The sequence below is a fragment of the Hyla sarda genome, chromosome 1 (genome assembly GCF_029499605.1).
Source record: "Hyla sarda isolate aHylSar1 chromosome 1, aHylSar1.hap1, whole genome shotgun sequence".
Lineage (NCBI taxonomy): Eukaryota > Metazoa > Chordata > Amphibia > Anura > Hylidae > Hyla > Hyla sarda.
In genome coordinates this window covers 318,992,551-319,017,966 of record NC_079189.1, presented here as the reverse complement: position 1 = coordinate 319,017,966, position 25,416 = coordinate 318,992,551, and the positions used below count along the sequence as shown (strand labels likewise).

General features: G+C 44.4%; 1 protein-coding gene across 1 annotated transcript; it reads right to left on the bottom strand.

Moving 5' to 3' along the window:
- Nucleotides 1–8,920: 8,920 nt before the first annotated feature.
- Nucleotides 8,921–20,939, bottom strand: DNAJC25 (DnaJ heat shock protein family (Hsp40) member C25). Its single transcript, XM_056518790.1, has 4 exons — nucleotides 20,535–20,939; nucleotides 15,740–15,892; nucleotides 13,757–14,227; nucleotides 8,921–9,516 (listed from the first exon to the last, which is right to left on the bottom strand). The coding sequence occupies exons 1-4, from the start codon at nucleotides 20,922–20,924 to the stop codon at nucleotides 9,394–9,396; spliced, it is 1,137 nt and encodes a 378-aa protein (XP_056374765.1). The 5' UTR covers nucleotides 20,925–20,939; the 3' UTR covers nucleotides 8,921–9,393.
- Between the last annotated feature and the right edge of the window lie 4,477 nt (nucleotides 20,940–25,416).

The window sequence follows — 25,416 nt, the reverse complement described above, 5'->3', positions numbered from 1 at the left end:
TTTTTTTTATTATTATGGTCTATGTAAATCTATGTAAAACTGATCGCAGTGCGGCGCGCTATTAACCCTTTAGACGCAGCGTTCAAAGTTGAACGCCGCGTTTAAAGTGAAACCATGCCGGCGAAATCGCGGCGTCCCAAACAGCTGCTGGACACGAGGAGGGTCTGCTACCTTGCCGAATGACTGCTCAGTGCCTGAGATCCAGGCATGAGCAGTCAAGCGGCAGAATCATCGATCACTGGTTTCCTATGAGAAACCAGTGATTAATGATGAAGATCAGTGTGTGCAGTGTTATAGGTCCCTATGGGAGCTATAACACTGCAAAAAAAAAAGTGAAAAAAAAAAGTGAATAAAGATCATTTAACCACTTCCCTAATAAAAGTTTGAATCACCCCCCTTTTCCCATAAAAAAAAAGTGTAAATAAAAATAAACATATGTGGTATCTCCGCGTGCGGAAATGTCCGAATTATAAAAATATATCGTTAATTAACTCCTTGGGGACGAAGGGCGTATGCATAAGCCCTCGCGTCCCGTCACTTAAGGACGGAGGACGTATCCATACGCCCTCGGCATTTCCGATCACTGCCACTCGCCGGGCGGTGATCGGACCGGGATGCCTGCTGATATCTATCAGCAGGCATCCCGTGGCAATGCCTAGGGGGGTCCTGAGACCCCCCCCCCATATCGGCGATCGCAGCAAATCGCAGGTCAATTCAGACCTGCGATTTGCCGCGATCCGGGTAAATCGGGTCACTGGTGTCCCGATCTTCGGGAAAATAAGACTGATCGGAGCTGTCAGAGACAGCTCCGGCCATCCTGAAGGCTGACCACCATAGGCAGGAGGGGGGCGGGGGGTTAGAGTTCATTTCCCCCCGCTCTGCGCACCGATCGAAGTCGGTACAGAGCGGGGGAAACACGGGCAGCGAGGGGGGGACATGGACCGGCTTACCCGGACCTGCGGCGGCGGAGGCGGCGGCAGGAGGAAGAGCGGCGGCCGGAAAGTACGGCTGAGAAGGCTGCAGTGAAGATCGCGATACGTGATCTTCACTGTGGCCTTCTAAAAGCTGCAAAACTACAACTCCCAGCATGCCCACACAGCCAAAGGCTGTGTGGGCATGCTGGGAGTTGTAGTTTTGCAACATCTGGAGGGTCACAGTTTGGAGACCACTGTGTAGTGGTCTCTAAACTGTGGTCCTCCAGATGTTGCAAAACTACAACTCCCAGCATGCACTGACTGTCTGGGCATGCTGGGAGTTGTAGCTTTGCAACATTTGAAGTGGCACAGTTTGGAGACCACTATATGGTGGTCTCCAAACTGTAGCCCTCCAGATGTTGCAAAACTACAACTCCCAGCATGCCCAGACAGTCAGGGATGCTGGGCGTGTAGTTCTGCAATATCTGGCCCTTCAGATGTTGCAGAACTACAACTCCCAGCATGCCTGGACAGTCTGGGCATGCTTGGAGTTGTAGTTTTGCAACATCTGGAGAGCTACAATTTGGAGGCCACTGTTCTTCCCCAATTGTTGCATAACTACAACTCCTAGCATGCCCAGACTGTCCAGGCATGCTGGGAGTTGTAGTTCTGCAACATCTGAAGGGCCAGATATTGCAGAACTACACGCCCAGCATCCCTGACTGTACGGGCATGCTGGGAATTGTAGTTTAGCAACAGCTGTAGGCACACTGGTTGGGAAACACTGAGCTAGAGTCTGTTTCTTAACTCAGTGATTCCAACCCGTGTGCCTCCAGTTGTTGCAAAACTACAACTCCCAGAGTGCACTGACAGACCGTACATGCTGGGAGTTGTAGTCTTGCAACAGCTGGAGGCACATGGGTTGGAATCACAGAGCTAGAGTCTGTTTTCTAACTCAGTGGTTACCCACCAGTGTGCCTACAGCTGTTGTAAAACTACAACTCCCAGCATGTACGGTCTGTCAGTGCATTCTGGGAGTTGTCATTTTGCCACAGCTGAAGGTTTGGGGCGCCCCCCCCCCCATGTGAATGTACAGGGTACATTCACACGGGCGGGTTTACAGTGGGTTTCCTTCAAGGAAACTTACTGTGAATCCCCGCCTGTGTGAATGTACCCTAAAAACACTACACTACACTAACAAATAATAGAAAGTAAAACACTACACATACACCCCCTTACACGTCGCCCCCCCCCCCCCCCCCCCCAATAAAAATGAAAAACGTCTCCTACGGCAGTGTTTCCTAAACGGCACCTCCAGCTGTGGCAAAACCACAACTCCCAGTGTTGCCAGACAGCCATAGACTGTCCTGGCAGGCTGGGAGTCTTGCAACAGCTGGAGGCACCCTGTGGGAGACACTGCTGTAGGGTTTTGGTGGAGACAAGCCCTATCCTTGTAACCGGGTCCACCCCTACTGCAAATTCCTTATTCTGGCCTCAAATGCGCATGGCGCTCTCTCACTTCAGAGCCCTGTCGTATTTCAAGGCAACAGTTTAGGGCCACATATGGGGTATTTCCGTACTCGGGAGAAATTGCATTACAAATTTTGGGGGGATTTTCTCCCATTACCCTTTGTAGAAATGGTAAATTTGGGGGAAAAACCTGCACTCTAGTGAAAAAATTTTTTTTTCATTTACACATCCGAATTTAACGAAAAGTCGTCAAACACCTCTGGGCTCACCGGACCCCTTGTTACGTGCCTTGAGGGGTTTAGTTTCCAAAATATGCTGCTCTGGCACCATAGGGGCTTCCTAAATGCGACATGCCCCCAAAAACCAGTTCAGCAAAACTCACTCTCCAAAATCCCATTGTGGCTCCTTCCCTTCTGAGAACTCTACTGCGCCCGCCGAACACTTGACATACACATATGAGGTATTTTCATACTCAAGAGAAATTGGGTTACAAATTTTGGGGGGGCTTTTTCTCCTTTTTCCCCTTGTAAAATTTCAAAAACTGGGTCTACAAGAACATGCGAGTGTAAAAAATTAAGATTTTGAATTTTCTCCTTCACTTTGCTGCTATTCCTGTGAAACACTTAAAGGGTTAACAAACTCACAGAATGTCATTTTGAATACTTTAAGGGGTGCAGTTTTTATAATGGGGTAATTTATGGGGTATTTCTAACATGAAGGCCCTTCAAATTCACTTCAAAACTGAACTGGCCCCTAAAAAATTCAGATTTAGAAAATTTTGAGAAAAATTGGAAAATTGCTTCTGAACTTTTAAGCCCTCAGATGTTTTCCATAAGTAAAAACAAGTCAACTTTATGATGCAAACATAAAGTAGACATATTGTATATGTGAATCAAAATATTATTTATTTAGAATGTTTATTTTCCTTACAAGCAGAGAGCTTCAAAGTTAGAAAAATGCAAAATTTTCAATTTTTTCATAAAATTTTGGAATTTTTCACCAAGAAATGATGCAAGTATCGACAAAAATTTACCACTAACATAAAGTAGAATATGTCACGAAAAACAATCTCGGAATCAGAATGAAAAGTAAAAGCATCCCAGAGTTATTAATGCTTAAAGTGACAGTGGTCAGAATTGCAAAAAATGCTCCCGTCCTTAGGGTTATAATGGGCTCCGTCCCCAAGGAGTTAAACAGCACGGTAAATGGCGTACGTGCCAAAAAATTCCAAAGTCCAAAATAGTTCATTTTTGGTCACTTTTTATATAATGAAAAAAGGAATAAAAAGAGATCAATAAGTCCTATCAATTCAAAAATTATACCGCTAAAAACTTCAGATCATGGTGCAAAAAATTAGCCCTCATACCGCCCCATACCCAGAAAAATAAAAAAGTTATAGGGGTCAGAAGATGACAATTTTAAACGTATAAATTTTCCTGCATGTAGTTATGATTTTTTCCAGAAGTACGACAAAATCAAACCTATATAAGTAGGGTATCATTTTAATCGTATGAACCTACAGAATAAAGATAAGGTGTCATTTTTACCGAAAAATGTACTGTGTAGAAACGGAAGCCCCCAAAATTTACAAAAGGGTGTTTTAATTCCAATTTTGTCTCACAATGATTTTTTTTTCTGTTTCGCCGTAGATTTGGGGGTAAAATGACTGATGTCATTACAAAGTAGAATTGGTGGCGCAAAAAATAAGCCATCATATGGATTTTTAGGTGCAAAATTCAAAGAGTTATGATTTTTTAAAGGTAATGAGGATTACGAAAATGCAAAAACGGAAAAAACCCCGGTCCTTAAGGGGTTGAATAAACTTTATTGCCCTTAATATACATGTAATTTTCCAAACATGATCAGATATTGTGAAAAATCGGATTAAATTTTCAGCTATGCGATTTTTTTTTCCATGAATTTAAATCGGCTACGAAACATTTTTTTTTTTAGATATGATTGTATACGATTTCAGGTAATCCGATTTTGTCCCATTTTACTGTCTGTTAATCGGATGGTAAAATGGTGATGTAAACCAGGCCTAATAAGCAAAAAATTATCCAAATAAATAACATTGCTGCTACTCATGCATGCCACTGCTTGTCTCCACTTTAGTAAAGTAAGTCCAGTAAATCAAAGATAAATAATAACAATGAGAAATTCTTACAAAAAAGGAAGATACGGAAGTTGACTGTACTTATTCTGTAGATCTATTGTAAACTTCAGACATTATTTTTCGATTAAGAAAGTTGTGGACTGGATGGTCTCCACTAGAGAGGAGTGAGCCAAATCCGGCGGACTCAGATTTGACCCAAGCTTTAGGATTTTTCTGGCTTGGCAAACACAAGCTTTTACCGCTCAAGTTCAGTTCGCTCAAGCCGGTAAATAACGCAAAAAACCTAAAAGCATGTTTTTTTGGTGGACGGAAGAAGCAGGGTGGGTAGGGGGCGGTGAGACGATATAAAGAAGGCACCAGAAAACATGATAACTCAGGTCTATCATGTGATTTGCTGCTTACTGTGACAAGCTCAAAGGCCAATAGAACACAGATAAAAGGGCACTGACGTCACCCACAGCGTTCAGAGTGCTGGGAACTTCTGCAGAGAGCAGACTGGGAGAGCCAGACATAGGGACAGTTAGTGTTAGAAAGATAGAGACTGAGATACAGATTACAAAGAGAGGAGAAATAGGGACAGTTAGTGATTACAAAGAGAGAGATAAAGGTTAGAAAGAGAGACCTTGTGTGTGTGTGTGAACAGGATTCAATCTCCATACAAGAAGAATCCTATAGGGGTTCCTATACACCAAAACAGCATATAAGGAGGGGGCATCTTAATCACAGCCTTTGAAGGGCTCCTCTTTTGCTAACACAAATCCACAGCCTTTTTCAAGGCTCATTCCTGCATATACCTGAATTGAATATTGTTCCTGAACCAGCTATAGTGAGGTGCATTGATCTGTGCCACCCACGCACAAAGCGTATTCATTTGGCACCTATGTACCTATAGGGCCTGTCAACACAGTATTAAATATAATAGATTTCTGCAAACACCTTCAGTACGCATTGTGCTGTCATCCCTGCAACCCAAAAAGCGTGTTTAAGTTACATATATCTAGCCTGTAATGTTATACGGTTCTGGTGCATTTAATATTTTTCTGCAAACACCTTTAGTACTCATTGTGCTGTCTCCTCTGCCACCCAAAAAGCTTCTTGAAGTTATTAGTATCTAGCCTGTATGGTTATACGGTTCTGGTGCATTTAATACTGTTCTGCAAACACCTTCAGCACTCATTGTGCGGTCTCCTCTGCCACCCAAAAAGCGTGTTGAAGTTACACATATCTAGTCTGTAGTGTTATACAGTTCTGGTGCATTTAATATTGTTTTCCAAACACCTTCAGTACTCATTGTGCTGTCTCCTCTGCCACCAAAAAAGTGTGTTGAAGTTACACGTATCTAGCCTGCAGTGGTATATGGTTCTGGTGCATTTAATATTGTTCCGCGAACACCTTTAGTACTCATTGTGCTGTCATCTTTGCCACGCAAAAAGCATTCAAAGCACTGAAACTTAGGTTTAAGTTGGGATAAAAGTAACCCAAAAAAACATGTCTGGAAAACGAGTTGGTGGACAGAGTAGAGGGCAGAAGACCTCCGCCACATTCTCTACCATAACATTGTTCGTGGCAGTACAAAAACAGGTAGCAACAGCAGCCAGGTGTTGTGTGGTAGCCCCGTCAGCCATCCCAAGTTCTCACTGCCTGAGAGAGGTTATGTGGTTTCACAGCATGATCTGGCTTTACTGGAATATTTCTGTCATATGACTTCTGAGGAGGAAGACTCTGACGGTGAGCCACCGGTCAGTGGATTCCTTCACGTCTACACTCACATGGGGAAGTGGAAAGATCAATCCTAGATGCTGTGCTTCCTCATCTCTGGATTTGCCTCCCCCTGCTGCTACGCAGAAGGATATCACTAGCCACGAGGAGTTGTTGTTTCGGGACAGTCAAGCTTTGGAGTGTGTTGGCAAGGTGGTGGAGGTAGAATCAGTGGTCGAGCCCAGCACAAGCGGGACTAGTGGTGGCAGGCGTGGTGGGGATACTGTAAGAAGTCGAGGTGGCTATGCTGAGGCAGGGGTGTGTCAATTTAATAAAAAAACTACCTGCCCACGGGACTAAAACGGAGCAAAATCTACTTGTCCCTCATGACGTTCCACTTGTCCGGACCAATTTTCGCTTTTACACTAATTTTTTCCACCTTGCTCTATAATAGCCATAACTACCTACTATAATGATTTTTCAATAACATATTCTCCAAACCAAAAAAAATAAATATAATTTTATATATATATATATATATATATATATATATATATTCGGTGAAGTGAAATTGAAATAGTAAAAGATAATTTTATCAAATTTGGGGCTTTTCTTTTTTACACCATTTAGCTTGTGGTTGAGCTAACATGTTATTTTGCTACTTGTAGAGATGAGCGAACTTACGGTAAATTCGATTCGTCACGAACTTCTCGGCTCGGCAGTTATTGACTTATCCTGCATAAATTAGTTAAGCTATCAGGTGCTCTGGTGGGCTGGAAAAGCTGGATACAGTCCTAGGAAAGAGTCTCCTAGGACTGTATCCACCTTTTCCAGCCCACGGGAGCACCTGAAAGCTGAACTAATTTACGCAGGATAAGTCATCAACTGCCGAGCCGAGAAGTTCGTGACGAATCGAATTTACTGTAAGTTCGCTCATCTCTAGATACTTGTTTTGAGTTTCCGTCATGTTTTACTAATTTAAAAAAAATTCTGAACTTTTTTGCATTTTTTTAATTGCAATTTTCTGACCCCTGTAGCTTTTTTTTCCACATACCAGGCTGTATGAGGGCTACAGACTGCCGAGCACCACCGCGCTTGTCAGGTCCGGCCCTGCTTTCCCCAAGCAGGGCTAAGGGCCGGAAAAATTCACCTGCCCAGCGCCTGGAACTGCATGTCCTGGGCGTCCAGACGATAGGAATTTCACATCCCTGTGAGGGGGAGCAAGGAGCCCAAGAAGTCTATGCAGAGAGCAGAGGCATGGATGAGGAGGGGTTTGATGTTGACAATGATGTGATGTTGGAAAGGGCAGGAGGGTAGTGGCAGTGTCAGCAAAGAAGAGCATAGCCAAAAGTAGGGGGAAAAAAACCTGTGAAACGTAACATGTGTAGGGCTCCTGGTCTGATGAGCTCATCTGAAAGCGACCTGTTCAGGTACCTTTAAAAAAAAAAAAAACTTCCAGAGGAGGGGCACAGTCCCTGTCTGATATTCTCATGTGTGGAACTTCTTTTCCAACTTACATGATGCAGAGAATGTGGCAATATGTCATCTCTGCAAACAGCAAGTACGCTGTGGCCAGGGTCCGAGTGTAGGAACTACATCTCTACGTAGGCATATGGAGCGACACCACAAGGTCACGTGGGACAGCCAAGATGCCCCACAATGTGAGGAATCCGCTGCTGCTACTGATGATCCTCCAGATTCCTCCCAACTGTATAACAGCCAGGCCTCTTCAACAGGCAACACCTTTTTGGTGATTTGCCTCGTGTGTGTCAAGCCATCCTCCTCGCCGATCCCATCACTTATCCATTGAGGAATCCATGTCTTCCAGACAACAGTATTCTCCCACTCACCCTGTTGTAGTGCGCTTCAATTTGTACCTGGCCAAGTTGTTGGTGGCGCAGGCTCTCCCATACCATCTTATTGACCCCACGGCCTTCAGGCAACTAAGGGGTGTGGCCAGCCCAGGTGGCACATATCTAGTCACCATTATTTTGCAAAGAAAGCCGTACCCGCTTTGCACAATCATGTGGCGGAGAGGGTGGGCCACTCCATAATCGTGTCTGGGTGCAATTTTGTGGCTGTGTTTCAATTTGCAGTTTCTGAACCAAAGCCGTAAGTGAAGTCAAAAGTCATATGAGAATAATTCTACTTCCTGGTGGAAATCCAGCTGAAGTCCTTCCTTTATATTTCCTATTGCTTTTGAATACACTTTAGCTTAATAAAAAATGTATAAACATTTGGCATCGCTGCATTGCAGTTTTCTTTTTAAATTTTCACATACAAAATAGTATTGTTTTGGTTGCGCCATACATTTTATGGAAAAATGAGTGATGTCATTACAAAGGACAACTGGTCGCGCAATAAACAAGCCCTCATACTAGTCTGTGGATGAAAATATAAAAGAGTTATGATTTTTATAAGGTGGAGGAGGAAAAAACGAAAATGCAAAAACAAAATTGGCCTGGTCCTTAAGGTCAAAATGGACTTTGTCCTTAAGGGATAAAAAAAATAAAAACACTTCCAATGTGACATGACTTCCTGAAGGACAACATACGAACAGTCCACTCTTTACAATGGCACTGTTCAGCATCACTTACTATATCATCTGAATCCAAAAAGATTGTACTTTTTCAATTACAGAAATTCATGGCATTGAGATGTTTCAGTTCAATAGAATAGAAATAATCATAAATCCTAAAAAGGTATAGGCACATTAAGGAACTATTCTTTAAAAGTAGCATTTTATTTTAATACAAGGTTTTAAAAATCATCATGAAGCAGTATTCATTTTTGGTCCACTCCTTTAGCCAGGGTGTTAGTTCATGACGGTGGCTTTAAAGATGACATACATGTAAACTTCACTAAATGTGAATGTCAGTAAGGCAAAGCCACAGATTTGTTGGTCGCAGCATCACCTCTGCTGCACAGACAATATCTAATGCCACCGGTGTTTTTGTTGTCCCCATCTATTTTTCCATAAAATTAGAAAGCTAGCTATCCTATAATGGAAATACATTACTTGTCAGATATTCTAGTAAAATTAAGTAGAACGTTTGCCCTGTACTTGTTTAAGGGTGCCAAAAATGACAAGATGTATGTCAAATGTTTGCATCAGAGATTTGGATCACTGCTGCACGCAGCAAACACAAACGCTCATTTTATTTTATGAAAAATAATATCTCAGGGACGTTGCGGTCAGTCATCTACAAATGTCAGCCTTCCTGGTCCTTCATTCCTCATCCATCTTCTATATCTCTTCCACCGTGGGTCTGATGCCATCTTTTTCTTCATTTCTTCCTCCTGCTCTTTTTTGTACATCTGTTGAAAATGACAAAATAAGGTAATTTGTTTTGGCTCTCTACATGTAAGGTGTACAGGTACTTAATATACTAGAGCACTACAGTCATTTAAGTGCATGTCAGTAAAATGGGGGTATCCAGGTATTAAGTCTGTCATGTTCTAGATGAGTGAAACAGACCTAAGACAATAGGAACACATTGGATAAAATAATGGTATAAACAAGTATCTCGGGATAATTGCTGCTAGGCTGTGTAGGGTGATTTTTCTAAGATCCCGTGAACTATATGGGAAAGAAAATCTAATAGATTAACTACAATTTACGCTTTTTAATTGATAGAACTGACAGCATCATAGACCGCTATGATGTAGTCAGTTCGGGTCATTAGACCTGCAGTTCTTTTAAAGGGGTACTCCGGCCCTAAGACATGTTATCCCCTATCCAAAAGGATAGGGGATAAGAGGTCTTATCACGAGGGTCCTGCAGCTGGGGACCCCCGCAATCTCTCATGCAGCACCCCCTGTTCAGCTGCACGCAGCGTTGGAGGCTCCATGTCTGAAGCCTCACGACCACGGAGCCGGAGTATCATGACGTCACGACTCCACCCCCTTGTGACGTCCCACACCCCGCCCCCTCAATGCAACTCTCTGGGAGGTGGCGTGACGGCCTTTGGATGGGAGATAAGATGTCTTATGGCCTGAGTACCCCTTTAAAGGGAAACTGACAGGAAACTGGTGGTTAGTGTGGTTGTTCCTTAATAAAACAATGCATTCCTTGTATACATATGTTCAGTCGTTCCTGAGATATAGAAAATTCTTGCAATATTTAAATGAACTCTTAAATGTACTGGAGGTGGGTTTGGTGCCGCCCCTCTCATCAATAGTCATCTCCTCTTTGATAAGGGGAGCTGCGTGAATGGGACCCAGGGAAGGGCAATTCAGGTATAGATAGTCTTTAAACCAGCCTCCTGGTAAGAGTTCATTTGCATATTTCAGGATTCTACAATATCTCAGAAATGGCTGAACATAATTTTACTCAGGATCACCCTGTGGATACATAGGTGGAGATGAAAACCTGTGTAGAGGAAGAGTGGTGCAGTCACCCATAGCAACCAATCAGATCGCTTCTTTCATTTTTCACAGGCCTCTTTAAAAATGAAAGAAGAAATCTGATTAGTTGCTATGGGCAAATGAACTAGTCTTCCTCTGCACAGGTTTTGATAAATCTCCCCATAGAAGCAGCATCTCCTCCTCATAGTTGGGGTCTCCCAGAGAAGCAGAATCAGAAGAATCTGTTCAGATTTTAAACTTTCTGCTAACCTGAACGTAAAACATTTTTTCCTGTAATGCTGAAGGAAATAATCAGATTTGCTAATGATATGGAAGAAAAAGATTACTACCCTCACATCTCTTTTTTCTCAAAATGAATAGCTCCCATTTAACTAAATTTGTTGTAATAAAGGAAAAAACACCTTCTCCCACTGAACACATCCCCTTTTCAAAAACTTGTGAATGCGGAGAAAAGTTGCAGTTATAGCATGTATCAGTTTTTCGCCACAAAACTCATGCAGGTAGCTCTCTCCCCCATGAGTGTTATACAGAGGCTGCACTAACTTCATAATTCATCTCTATAGTTCTGCTGCCATATTTATTAAAGGGGTAACCCCAGATTAAAAGTTATCCACAGGATAGGCGGAGGTCACGTCTTCCTTGAACAAATGGGGCAGCAATATACATGCTCAACCGCCACTCCCTTCATTCTTAAACATCGCAGAATACTGAACTAAGCTGTGTGCCTTGCTGCTCCATTCACTCGGAACAAAAAACCTCCATTATCAGGGGGTCCCTATATACTGGGCTTAGGTCTAGTACTATAATAATGTGCTTTGCATGATTTTGGTACTGTTTATTTACTGTGCATAAGACAGATACAGCATTATTTACGGAGCTTGGTTCTAGTTTCATATCTTGTGCTTGGTTCTGATGCCTTATTTACATGCTGAGCTTTGTTCTGGTGCAGTATTATTTTAGTGAGCTTCGTTTGGATACAGTGTTTATAAAGTAAGCTTAGTTCTGGTAACTTTTTTTTTCTTTACCGGATTCTCTCAGTACATACTTTAATGAACTGTGCAAGCCTACAATGCTGAATCTGCACATATACAGTAGGTTTATAATGTTTAATTTTAATATACAGTGGGGAAAAAAAAAAAAAAAAAAAAGTATTTAGTCAGCCACCAATTGTGCAATCTTAAAAAGATGAGAGGCCTGTAATTTTTATCATGGGTATACCTCAGCTACGAGAGACAGAATGAGGGGAAAAAAAAAAAATCCATGAAATCACATTGTCCGATTTTTAAAGAATTTGCAAATTATGGTGGAAAACTTGGTCAATAACAAAACTTCATCTCAATACTTTGTTATATACCCTTTGTTGGCAATGACAGAGGTCAAAAGTTTTCTGTAAGTCTTCACAAGGTTTTCACACACTGTTGTTGGTATTTTGGCCAATTCCTCCATGCAGATCTCCTCTAGAGCAGTGATGTTTTGGGGCTGTCGCTGGGTAAAACGGATTTAACTCCCTCCAAAGGTTTTCTATGGGGTTGAGATCTGCAGACTGGCTAGGCCACTCCAGGACCTTGAAATGCTTTTTACAAAGCCACTCCTTCGTTGCTTGGGCGGTGTGTTTAGGATCATTGTCATGCTGAAAGACCCAGCCATGTTTCATCTTCAATGCCTTTGCTGATGGAAGGAGGTTTTCACTCAAAATCTCACGATACATGGCCCCATTCATTCTTTCCTTTACACGGATCAGTCGTCCTGGTCCCTTTGCTGAAAAACAGCCCCAAAGCATGATGTTTCAAACCCCATGCTTCACAGTAGGTATGGTGTTCTTTGGATGCAACTCAGCATTCTTTCCAAACATGACGAGTTGAGTTTTTACCAGAAAGTTCGACTTTGGTTTCATCTGACCATATGACGTTCTCCCAATCCTCTTCTGGATCATCCAAATGCGCTCTAGCAAACTTCAGATGGGCCTGGATATGTACTGGCTTAAGCAGGGGGGACACATGTGGCACTGCATGATTTGAGTCTCTGGCGGCGTAGTGTGTTACTGATGGTAGCCTTTGTTACTTTGGTCCCAGCTATCTGCAGCTCATTCACTAGATTCCCCCGTGTGGTTGTGGGATTTTTGCTCACCTTTCTTGTGATCATTTTGACACCATGGTGTGAGATATTGCGTGAAGCCCCAGATCGAGGGAGATTATCAGTGGTCTTGTATGTCTTCCATTTTCTAATAATTGCTCCCACTGTTGATTTCTTCACACCAAGCTGCTTGCCTATTGCAGATTCAGTCTTCCCAGCCTGGTGCAGGGCTACAATATTGTTTCTGGTGTCCTTCGACAGCTCTTTGGTCTTGGCAATAGTAGAGTATTGAGTGTGACTGTTTGAGATTGTGGACAGGTGTTTTTGATACTGATAAGTTCAAACAGGTGCTATTAATACAGGTAACGAGTGGAGGACAGAGGAGACTCTTAAAAAAGTTACAGGTCTGTGAGAGCCAGAAATCTTGCTTGTTTGTAGGTGACCAAATACTTATTTGGTCACCTAATTAATTGGTTACCAATTCATTCGTTAGAAATCCTACAATGTGATTTCCTGTATTCTTTCCCTGCATTATGTCTCTCATAGTTAAGGTATCCCTATGATTAAAATTACAGGCCTCTCATCTTTTCAAGTGGGAGAACTTGCACAATTGGTGGCTGACTAAATACTTTTTTGTCCCACTGTTGTAAGTGTGGATATGTACGTCATTTTTCTACATGTTCGTCTTAGAAGGCTTTTCTGTTGCCTGAGATTAAGATTTTAAATGAAATTCTAATAAAAATAATTTCTTCGCACATGCACATAAAACATACTGATTTATAGTGTGCATAGAAGAGCAATTTCTCTGATTTTGACAGCAGAAAGGCTAGCTGCACCCTTGGTATCCCTATATCTATACATATTGGCCATTTTGTTTAGGGGGGACACCGCTTTTTATTTTAGGTGGTCATCTCAAAGAGGTTTTACTGTATCAGCACAGTTCAAAAGTATCTTGGTTTACTGAATGGAAACTTTAAATGTTAAGATGTGCTCACATTAAATTGTTATATTATAGCCAGTAAACCATATAAAATTATTGGTTCATGCTAGCAGTTGTTTGCAAAAAGCAAGAAATATAACACCAACCTAAAAACAATGAAAGGAATAGTTTACTTACTTCATAATTCTCCCAAATCCACAGTTCGTCCTCGAGAAACATTTTCTTTCGTTCATCTTCTAAACTGTCAAACTGAGACTGTGACATTTTCATGTATTTACGGATGAGGTAGAGCTTTTCCGTTTCTCCGTACTCCTCTCCTTTTATATTAAATGTATACACCCACCGGATATACCAACTCATGTATTGGATGAAATAATAGGGAAAGATGATGATTTGGAACAGGAGGATGTCATAGATTTGGGGCTTTTGATAGCCTCCTTTTATGTCTATTTTGTTCTTGATAATGTCCCTTATGGTCTCCTCCTCCTCCTCTTTAATTTCTTCTTTTGATCTCTTGTTCCTGCCCTTCTCCTTTCCACGATTCAATAGACCTTGCTGCTTTGCAATTTCAGTGGCCTGAATTCGGTATTTTGGCACTGTTGCTAAGTATTTAATGGCTTCATTGTAGCTGCTCCTCCAGCTGTAAAACTGAATAATTATGTTAATTAATGAAAACCACAGCTAAATCTTGCATAAAAAAAATTCTGCATCATCATAACCTTTAGCCCGGCAAAATACACCTTATTTCTTATCCACAGGATAGGGGATAAGTGTCTGATCACGAGGGTCCAACTGCAGGGACCCCAGTGGTCTCCTGCCTGTGACTGTGGGACAGCACATGCTCCATTCATTTCTATGGGAGCGCCAGAGAGACCCGAGTGCTGTACTCAGGCATCTTCGGCACTCCCATAGAAATTAATGGAGAGCATGCAATCTGTAGCACCTGCTCCTCTCACATGCACCAGGCAGGAGATCACAGCCCAGCGGTCGGGCCCCTGCAATCAGACACTTTTGCCCTATCCTGTGGGTAGGGGAAAAGTTATTTTTCACTGGACTACCCCTTTAACTCATGCCAACAGAACAATGACCAAGTACCATGAAGTGCTTGCCTGCATGGTGTATACTACAGTAAAAATCCACCAAGAAAGACACTAATATTATAACGAGAGAGGAAAGAGCCAGGGAGCTGCTGAGACAACACCACACTGAAAATGAAAGGACTACACAACTTTATGTGAGGGGTGAGTCAAGCAAAAACATGATGTAGCCAGTACAATTTGTGATAACACTATACCAGTTGTGTGTATTGTACTTCCTATATATTTAAAAATAATAATGAAATCTTACAGCTTTAATTCTGGCCTCTAGGGCTAAAACATCCTGTTCTGTACTGATAATTTCACAATAATGCCTTCCTTCTCAGACCAGTCAATATTGAACAGTGAACGGTGACACCAGTATAAAGATAACACTGGATCTACCACCATTCACAGCAGAGATCAGCCTTCCCATCCCTGCTGAATGACCTCTGAATATTTCACAGAGAATGTTCAATACATCTGAAAAGGGGAAGATCCATGTCTATTGCTTATTGGCATCAGAGGGAGCCAAGAAGAACAGCAGCTCTTCTGACCTGTAAGGTCACAGGGCAAGTGTGTGAAGCCCCCGGGACCTGACAGGTTCTGTTTAAATAGGAAGAAAATAAAGCGGACAATTCCTCCAGATGGATAATGGGATTACAAAGGGTGCCAAGAGAGCTTCCGCACCATAGTAAGAAACAACAGGTTAAAATAGGAAGAGTGGAATAAGCCACTACAGACCCCAGAAGGAGACTAAGGACTGGCTGTATAGCAGTTGTAAATGTCCTATCCCTATTTTCCCAGATATCTGTTGACTTTCGTGTGATAGCTGCTTTCCCACTTCTTGGCTGTCAACACAGTGCCAATCTAGCTGCCAGAGGTGTGCACCCAAACAACCCTAGTCTGTTGTGGTTTGTAAGCACGTACTGTCTTGTGGCAGAGAGGTTGCTTCAGTGACATTCTATGTCTACATGCCCTATAAGGACTCCTAGGCATCATATGGGGAACAGTCCTATGCTCTCTATTCATCACAGCAGAAGTTGTTATTTAAAGAAGCTAGGATTCTTACATCAATACTAACCTGAAAGATTGAGATGACACACACTGTAACCAGGATGACTATCCTCACATCCACTTTTGGAGCCAGTCTTCTGCTGTAATAATGATAGTAGTGCCTGTAGTACTCCTCGGGGTGATCCAGCATATAGTCATAATCTTTTCGTGTTTCTTCATCCTTAAAAGGTGACAAATAGAATCATATTTTATTGAATTTATTGCAAACAGATGGAGATAAGGTGGACATCGCCAAGATTACAATGGAATATAAGGACCCAAAACACATGGCAATATATCTACCGCCCACATATTGCTGATCAATGAGCATACAAAACTAGCACTGACTATATTTGTCCCCCCTCCCATGTATAGCACATGACATGCTGTCACCCAAACAAAGCATGGGACAAGAAACAAACCGCTTGCACTAGTGCACCCGGCGGACCCCATTGGGATCTGTTGGTGTCCATTATGCAACGGACCAGCCAGCTTTGTTTTCTGATCAGAGAAGATGATCAGCCATTGAAAAGTCTGGGAAAGCTGAATGACACACATGGTGATGTCATGTTGGTTGTCATCCAGCTTTCCTAGGAACAGAGAACCAAGAAATCTTTTGAGGGGACACTAATGACTAGCACAGAGAGAGATAAGGGGACATTAATGACAGATCAGATGACAAAGTTGCCTGGTGTGCGGCATCCTGGCTCTAACTTTTTTTTTTTTTTTTTCTGGCTCCTAACAAATTTGTAAAGTCCTGGCAAAAATTTTGCACTGTATATGCCATGTGTAAATATACCCATATTGGTTGTCATCCAGCTTTCTCAGACTTCTGAATGACTAATTAGATTCTCTGCCATTAAAGAGCTGAATTATACATTTTGACAGTGATATCAGGACTAAGATGCCAGCAGTGGCTACACTGCAGAGTCACCATGTAGAACTGACGCTTTCCATCCACTCCTGTCCTATACCCCAAATCCTTGTGCCCCAAATGTTCACAACACTCCTCTGTGCATAAGTGACACCACCACCCGGGTGTACCTACCTGTATGCACTTGGAGAGACAATCCTGATTGGTCAGCGGCAGAAGGCGGGAACAGAGGGTGATGACAGAGGAGGGGGTGGCTGTGACAAACTAGCTAACAAGATCACAGGCACCAGTGCCAAATTTTTGGCAACCTGGCATTGATCAAGGCCTGTTTTATGCTGCAGATTTTATGCTCTCTCCTTTCATTCATGGCTACCATTGGCCATGAGTATCATAAACAGAGAACAAAATAAAAAAAAAAAAACGGATAAAGGTTGAGCGTGCACTTTGCGCTAGGGATCGACTGATATCGATTTTTTAGGGCCGATACCGATAATCTGTGGAGGTTAGGGCCTATAGCCAATAACTTATACCGATATTCCAGTATAAGTTATCGGCTATTTATTCTCTCTCCCCCCCCCCCCCCCCAACACCGCTGCAGATCATTGATTTAAAGCAGGTGCTTTAAATCAGTGAACTGCAGTGGCTTTTGCGGTGCCAGAGACTGCCACCGCCACCCGCTTCTCTCCCCCTGCCTGTCCGGGGGTCCTCCTGAATCCTATCACCGCCACCACGACCAACCCCCCCCCCCCCCCCCCACCATGGCCAGAGACCGCCGCTGCTGCTGCTGCTCCATTGCCTCCCCCATCCCTGGTTTTATAATTACCTGTTCCCCGGGTCCACGCTACATCTGGCTCCGGTGGCGTCCTCCTGAGCTGTCACTGTGCGCATGGTGACGTTGCGCCACTCATCATTGCGCATCGCACAGCGTAACTCAGGACGCAGCAGGAGCCAGAAGTAGCGTGGACCCCGGGCCCCAGGAACAGGTAATTATAAAACCGGGGTTGGGTGGGGGGCGGCGGCGGCGGTCTCTGGCTGAGGGGGTGCAGAGGGGGGGTGCGGCGCGGTGGGGACGGTGCGGGGCATTATTGGTTTATTGGCAAGGTAATTGCCGATACCGATAATGCCCAAAATCGTGAATATCGGCCAAACCGATAATCGGTCAATCCCTACTTTGCGCTCTTCATTCCAGTCTATAAAAGAGTTGCATTTATAATTTTCTGAAAGGTGGGTTGTGTACATGCCACCCTGCAGTTTACAAAAAATGGACACCTCTGCGTGCAGCAGTTGTAAAAATTCATAGAAATTCATGTCTGGGACTAAACGTCTGACCCCAGCAGAGACAGACAATACCTTCTAAAGGTTCAGTGTGTGCAGAGTTCAAATGCACCAAGTATGCTTATTTCTACAGGAACGTCAACCAACTTATTTTGGCTACAAAAATTTGTTCTGTCCGATTTCCAGGAAATCAGAACTAATAATATATATCTTTTTTTCCCCACTTTTTTTTTCAAATTGTCTATACATTTAGTGATTTGTCCTGTAAAATTCCCTACCAAAATTATATAGACCAAAATGTTTCTAATCCAGATGCTGGGAAACATCTGGGTCATGGAACTGAGATGTCCAGAGAGGGTGTAGGGAGTGACTAGATGTAGCTGCTCGGCTTCTTACTCATTTAGTAGAAAACATAAGACCTGCTCAGGGCATTTTGGGATTGGGACAGATGCCAAGCCTTTCACTGGTGCCCTTGTTTCCTCTCCTGTGTGCCTGCAGGTCACAGCCAAAGTTCAGTCAGCGACCAATAAGTTACAGCCAACACACCCGAGATCATCATGCCTGGAGCCTCAGCTCTTACAATGAGTCAGCCTTGGTCGTGACACGCATTCTGCCAAATCTGTTCTCCTGCTGCTTAATCCACACCATTCAGCGGGTCACATATTTGTCACATGGGTCACCTCCATTCCCGGGACCAAAGGGAAAGGAACCATAAAAGACATATGGGGGGCATATCCCTAGTCAAGGGTTTCCCAACCAGCACGCCTCCAACTATAACAAAACTACAACTCCCAGCATGCCCGGACAGCCGAAGGCTGTCCGGGCATGCTGAGAGCTGTAGTTTTGCAACAGCGTGAGGCACACTGGTTGGGAAACCCTGCTTTAGGGTGCATTCACACCACGTTTTTGCAATACAGTTCCAGTATCAGGTTTTTGATGAAAAACTGATTCCTCAAAACCGGACTAAACTATCAAAACGTGTGTACAAATTTTAAACCGTATACAGTTAAAAAACGTATACGGTTTAAAAAAAAAAAAAATAATAATGTCCGGTTGGATCTGTTTTTTTAAGAAAAAAAAATGATGTTTTTAACTTTTCACTCCATTATGAATAAAGTTTCACTTGTTTGATTGAAATTCCAGGAAAAAACAAACTGTACAAAGTCAAAAACCATATGGTGAAAACCGGATGGAACCGTATGCACAGTTCTGTACGGTTCTCATTGACTCCCATGTTTAAAAAATAAATAAATAAAAAAATGTATACGGTTTAATACAGTTTTTCACCCGGATCAAAAACCATGGTATACTACGGTTTTGGGTACGGGAAAAAAAACAAAAAACTGACAAAATCGTACAGGATGCAAAACGGACACAACCTGATGCATCGTTTGGTATACGGTTATCAATGGAGAGTCAATGCATACGGTTTTCACATAGAAAACGTATACGGGAACCGTATTGCAAAAACGTGGTGTGAATGCAGCCTAAATAACCTACCACAGGTTAGAATAAAAAAGCCCTTCAGGATTTGATCACACATGGTAGATACGCTGAAGATTTGCTGCAGATTTCGACTTCCCCCCCAACAAATCTGAAGCATAGCTGCTATACGGGGGAATACTCTTAAATCCATCACCCCAGGCTTCATGCCCAGGGGAGGACACCTCAAATCTGTGTTACAGCAGCCATCAAGTGTCACCACCAGCTGTCACCCACTGCCAGAGAAGCCTGTACAGTGGTCCCTCAACATATGATGGTAATCCGTTCCAAATGGACCATCGTTTGTTGAAACCATCGCATGTTGAGGGATCCGTGCAATGTAAAGTATAGGACAGTGGTCTACAACCTGCGGACCTCCAGATGTTGCAAAACTACAACACCCAGCATGCCCGGCATGCTGGGTGTTGTAGTTTTGCAACATCTGGAGGTCCGCAGGTTGGAGACCACTGTTAGAGAAAGTTGTACTCACCTGTCCCTGCCGCTCCGGACCGTCACCGCTGCCCAGGATGTCACCCTCAATCGCTGTTGCCGCGTCCTCGACGCTCCAGCAAGGCCTCTGCTTCCCCGGCATCCTTGCTCTCCGTCACCGCCATCACGTCGCTACGCACACCGCTCTTATTGGATGATGGGACGGCGTGCGCAGAGACGTGATGACGACGATGGAGAGCGCCGACGATGCAGGGGATCCCGAAGAGGACGCGCCGGAGCCCCGAGGACAGGTAAGTGATCGTCACCGGAGCTCACGGGCCACCGTAAACGGCTATCCGGTGGCAGCTGAAGCAGTCTGTGCTCCCGGATAGCCGTTTATGCGATGGCCCCAACATACAAAAGCATCGTATGTTGATGCTGCCTTCAACATGCGATGGCCTCTGAGAGGCCATCATATGTTGAAATGATCGTATGTCGGGGTCACTGTATATAAAAATGTTGCCTAGAGACCACAGGATTTGCACAAAGAAGCCATGAGAACAGCGTACCCCAACCTGTGACTCTCCAGCTGTTGCAAAACTACAACTCCCAGCATGCCCTGATGAGTGTTGCAGCAGCTAAAGAGCCACGGGTTAGGGAGAACTATTAGAAAGTAGAAGGAGAATAGACTGTACAAGGTGACACTATGACCCCAGTCAACTCTGTCCTCCCGGTTGAATTAACCCCTCAGGGGACGCATTACCTTCAGAGTCTCGTAAGCCGTGGCCACCACCAGAAAGTTCTTGTGCGCAGTCTCCCTGTCCTCGGGCGAGCGGTACCGGTCCGGGTGGTACTTCCTGGCCAGCTGCCGGTACGCCCGCGCGATGTCCGCCTTCTCGGCGTCTCTGCTGACACCCAGCACATCGTAGCACACCTGCTGGCCGCAGTACAGCCCCTCGGTGAGTGCGGCCGTGTGCCCCGCCAGACATGCCGCTACCAATAGCAACAAGACAACCCGAAGAGACGTGGAGGACCCGGGAAGGAGGAGAGGGACACCGCACGCAGCCGCTTCCCCCTCCGCCTTCCCCGGGACCGCCATGTCAGCAGCCGCCAGCTGCAACGTGACGCCGGGGTGGAGCAGCCGCCGGATCATCCGCTCGTGTGCAACAACTTTATTTGCAGGCACAAAGCTGGACAGAAGTGACACGGCTGCAGTGTGGACCCTGCTCTCCCCTCACTTGTGCTCTACATGCAGCAGGGGGCAGTGGGGACCTTCTGGCTGCATTTCTGGCACTGCTATGTGTCTTCTAAAAGACTAGTGCTTCTGTGTCAGTGGTGCCCAACCAGGGTGCCTCCAGCTGTTGCAAAACTACAACTCCCAGCATGCCCAATTTAGGCATGCTTCGAGTAATATTTTTTGCAACAGCTGGAGGCACCCTGGTTGGAAAAGGCCCCTTTCATACTAAAGGTATCATCCTGTAAAAAACCTCCTTTATTACTCCTGGCAAAAAGTCCTGAAACCAGCTGTCAACAAATCCCATTCATGTCAATAGGATTTTTTTTTTTAACATCCTTTTTCTCATCAGACATGTCCGTTTTTAGTAATGTTAGTTATTTTTGCCAGCACAAAAGATGGTGCGTGCACTAATTATTGGTCCGGCAAAAAAAAAAAAAAAGGTGACAAACCGGACATTAAAATTTAAAATTGAAGTCTATAGGAACCGGAAGTTTAAAAAAACATCCGTTATCATCAGTTGTTGTCAGGATTTTTAACATCCGTTTTTTGTACTGAGCATGCTCAGTACGGCTTTACAGAAAGTTTAAAAACCTGATAATAAAAAACGGATGTAACTGGTAATTACGGATCATAACGGATGAAAAAAACATTAAAAATAACGGAGGATCTTCATCAGTTATCATCCATTATTACCAGTTATTGCATTCGTTTTTTTTAAATCTGTTACTGTAAAAATAACGGCAGTAAAAAAGCAGGATGATACCTGTAGTGTGAAAGGGGCCAAACACTGTTCTATGTATACAGTGCATCATGAGCAGCACAGCTGTTATGGCTTGGCTACTACTTAAAGGAGTACTCCAGTGGAAAATTTTTTTTTTTTAAATCAACTGGTGCCAAAAAGTTAAACAGATTTGCAAATTACTTCTATTAAAAAAAATCTTAATCCTTCCAGTATATATTAGGGGCTGTATACTACAGAGAAAATGCTTTTCTTTTTGGATTTCTCTTCTGTCATGACCACAGTGCTCTCTGCTGACCTCTGCTGTCCATTTCAGGAACTGTCCAGAGTAGGAGAAAACCCCCATAGCAAACATATGCTGCTCTGGACAGTTCCTAAAATGGACAGCAGAGGTCAGCAGAGAGCACTGTGGTCGTGACAGGAGAGAAATCCAAAAAGAAAAGCATTTCCTCTGTAGTGTACAGCCCCTAAAAAGTACTGGAAAGATTAAGATTTTTTAATAGAAGTAATTTACAAATCTGTTTAACTTTCTGGTACCAGTTGATTAAAAAAAAAAGTTTTCCACCGGAGTACCCCTTTAATATGTGTTTCTGAGAGCCATCTGGAGCCTGAAAGGAACCTTAAGGTCCATGGTACAAGCACCACCTGAGGGCACATGAGGGGGCCTGTGCATGGGTCCTCTCATGCTCCAGATGCAACTGTAGGTTTTACACCTTCTATAGTTGTGCCCCCGCCTTAAAAAGTGCCATCTTTGAAGCTTCTAAACTCTGGAAAAAATCAGTGGATTTAAAGTGGTTATCCAGGAATAGAAAAACCGATCTATTTTCTCCCCACAGCACCACCCCTGTCCTGTCCACACTGCTTCATACCTGGTGGGTCCTGGTTGCTATAAGCAGCCAGGACCCAGGGTTAATGCCGGGCATCACTGATCAGGCCAGTGCCCGGCATTAACCTTATAGACTCCGCAATCAAAGTTGATCGCAACGTCTTAAATGTTAGAAAAACGATCCTGGCAGTTATCAGCAGAGAAGACAGCGGGAGGGCCCTTACCTCCCTACCTCCTCGCCGTCTGATCGGTGATCTGATCCTCCCAGCCAGCCATGGAAAGCAGGAGCAGCAGAGCACCGATAACACTGATCAGTTCCATGCTATGGCATAGCATTAAACAGTGTGGGCAATCCAAGCCCCCATAAGTTACAAAATTGCATTTCTTTTTTCAATTTCATCCCACAACCCCCTTAAAGGAGTAGTCCAGTGCTGACTCAGTGGTGAGCAACTTATCCCCTATCCTAAGGATAGGGGATAAGTTGCAGATCGCGGGGGGTCCGACCGCTGGGGCCACCTGCGATCTCCTGTACGGAGCCCCGACAGCCCGCGGGAAGGGGGCGTGTCGACCTCCGCACGAGGCGGCGGCCGACACGCCCCCTCAATACAACTCTATGGCAGAGCCGAAGCGCTGCCTTCGGCAATCTCCGGCTCTGCCATTGAGATGTATTGAGGGGGCGTGTCGGCCGCCGCTTCGTGCGGGGGTCGACACCCGCTATCTGGGCCGAGAGCCGGGGCCCTGTATAGAGAGATCGCAGGGGGCCCCAGCGGTCGGACCCCCCGCGATCTCAAACTTATCCCCTATCCTTAGGATAGGGGATACGTTTTTCACCACTGGACTACCCCTTTAAGGGGTCCAAATTCCCACCACCACCTCTGAATGTATCCAAATCTTTACAGAGCAGGAGTGGTTTGTTCTGTGTTTTTTTTTCCACCCTGGACAGTTCCTTCGGGGGTTTGTGTCAGATTTCTGGATCAGTAAAAAAAAAGCTACACTCCCAGTGACGCCATCTCAGCTTTTACTGGTGCTGTACAAGCACGTGCACATGCATTTTTACAGATTAAATATGCCTGAAAAAAAAGCCCAACATATTCTATGTCTTCCTTCACATATACTTTATTCCCCTGAAGAAAAAACTGCATTACATTTTTTCATGATGCAGTTTATATGCATTTTTGTGGCCTTTTTCTCAGTTGGGTTTTTCTCTTTACTAATTGTGATTTTATTGAAATAAAGATTTTTTTTTAACGTAATGGTATCACTTTGATTTTTTTTTCCTAATTAGAGCCATATACGGGAAAATGTGGCCCTCAGTGGGAAGTTTGACTGTGTGAAGAGCCATTGGCTGGACAGCCACTGGACAGCTCCACCAATCGATGCCCACCTCTATTCTGCCCAGATACCTGTGGAGCAATGGAGCAATCCTAAGACAGGTTAAACCATTCTCACCCCCCAACAGGCAAGGGGGGGTTGGCGCAAGGAACCAACATGGGACAGAGCATTAACCCTAACTAACTAAATAAGGCGACTTCCATGTGACCCTCTGCTAAGGCTACAGGCCTGAGATATTCCCTTTTAGGGTACGTTCATACGAGCGGATTTTCGCAGCGGATTTCGCTGCGTATCAGCTGGTGATGGCCCTCTCTTTACATGTGCCTGCTCGTAGTGGCAATACCCGCTACGAGCAGACACACTGCGATGTGCCAGTTGCAGTATACTCACACATCGCGAGAGCTCTCTGCCTAGCTCAGAGCAGGGAGAGCAGCCGCGATCTAAGTACACCGCACACATCGCTGAAGTGTGTCTGCTCATCGCGGTGTATTGCCGCTACCAGCAGGCACATGTAAAGACAGCATAGAGCGGGCCTTATCCAGCGGATCCGCAGCGTAAAATACGCTGTAAATCTGCTCGTGTGAACGTACCCTAAAGGTGTACTCCAGTGCAATGAGACCTATCCACAGGTTAGGGGATACGTTTTAGATAAGGTTGGCTCCGACCGCTGGGACCCCTGCGATCTCCTGCACGGCACCCCGGCAGTCCCCAGGTGTGTCGACCCCTGCACAAAGCGGTGACTGACACGCCCCCTCAATCTATCCCATAGAGAGACATGGAGGGGCGTGTTGGCCGTGACTTTCTGCGGCAGACCATCAGGGGTATAGGGTTCTATATTTCCCTACTGATTCCCAGCTAGCATTTAGGGGCACATTTTTTTGTAGAAAAAAAAATATGGATCCATGCACCATGCTGAATGTCCTGGCCTGAGTGTCCATGGCTTTACTGACTTGTACTCCGTGCATCATATGGCTCTCTGGGTAAGCCCTGCCCTGGCCATAATACAGACGCAGAAGCTCCTGTAAAACTGGCCTAAGTCTATGTCCACACATTGCTACTGTGACAGCCATGATGTCGCCAAAATAACACTTATGTTGATGGCTCCATAGAGCCTCTGTCACAGATTCTGTCCAGTTGGACAGGAAGACTGCAGAAATATTTAATTCCATCAAGCATAAAAAAAACCTCTATAAGGCTAAGGCCGGATTCACACTTGTGAAGCTTCGGACGGAAAACTTTGTCCGCACCTTCCAAGCGTATCAGCGCTAGGACCCCGCAGACATTACCACCCCCATAGCCTAACAGAATACTCCGCCCCTAGACATCTAATCCCCTATCCAAAGCGGCTGCAGCACCCCAGACATCCGGTTGTTCGGAGCAAACTTCGCTCTGTGCCGGATGACTGTCCATGCGGGGCGGAGGCTCGTGACGTCAAGGTCACGCCCTGCTCATGATATCACAGCCATGCCCCCTCAATGCAAGTCTATGGGAGGGGGCGTGACATCCGTCAC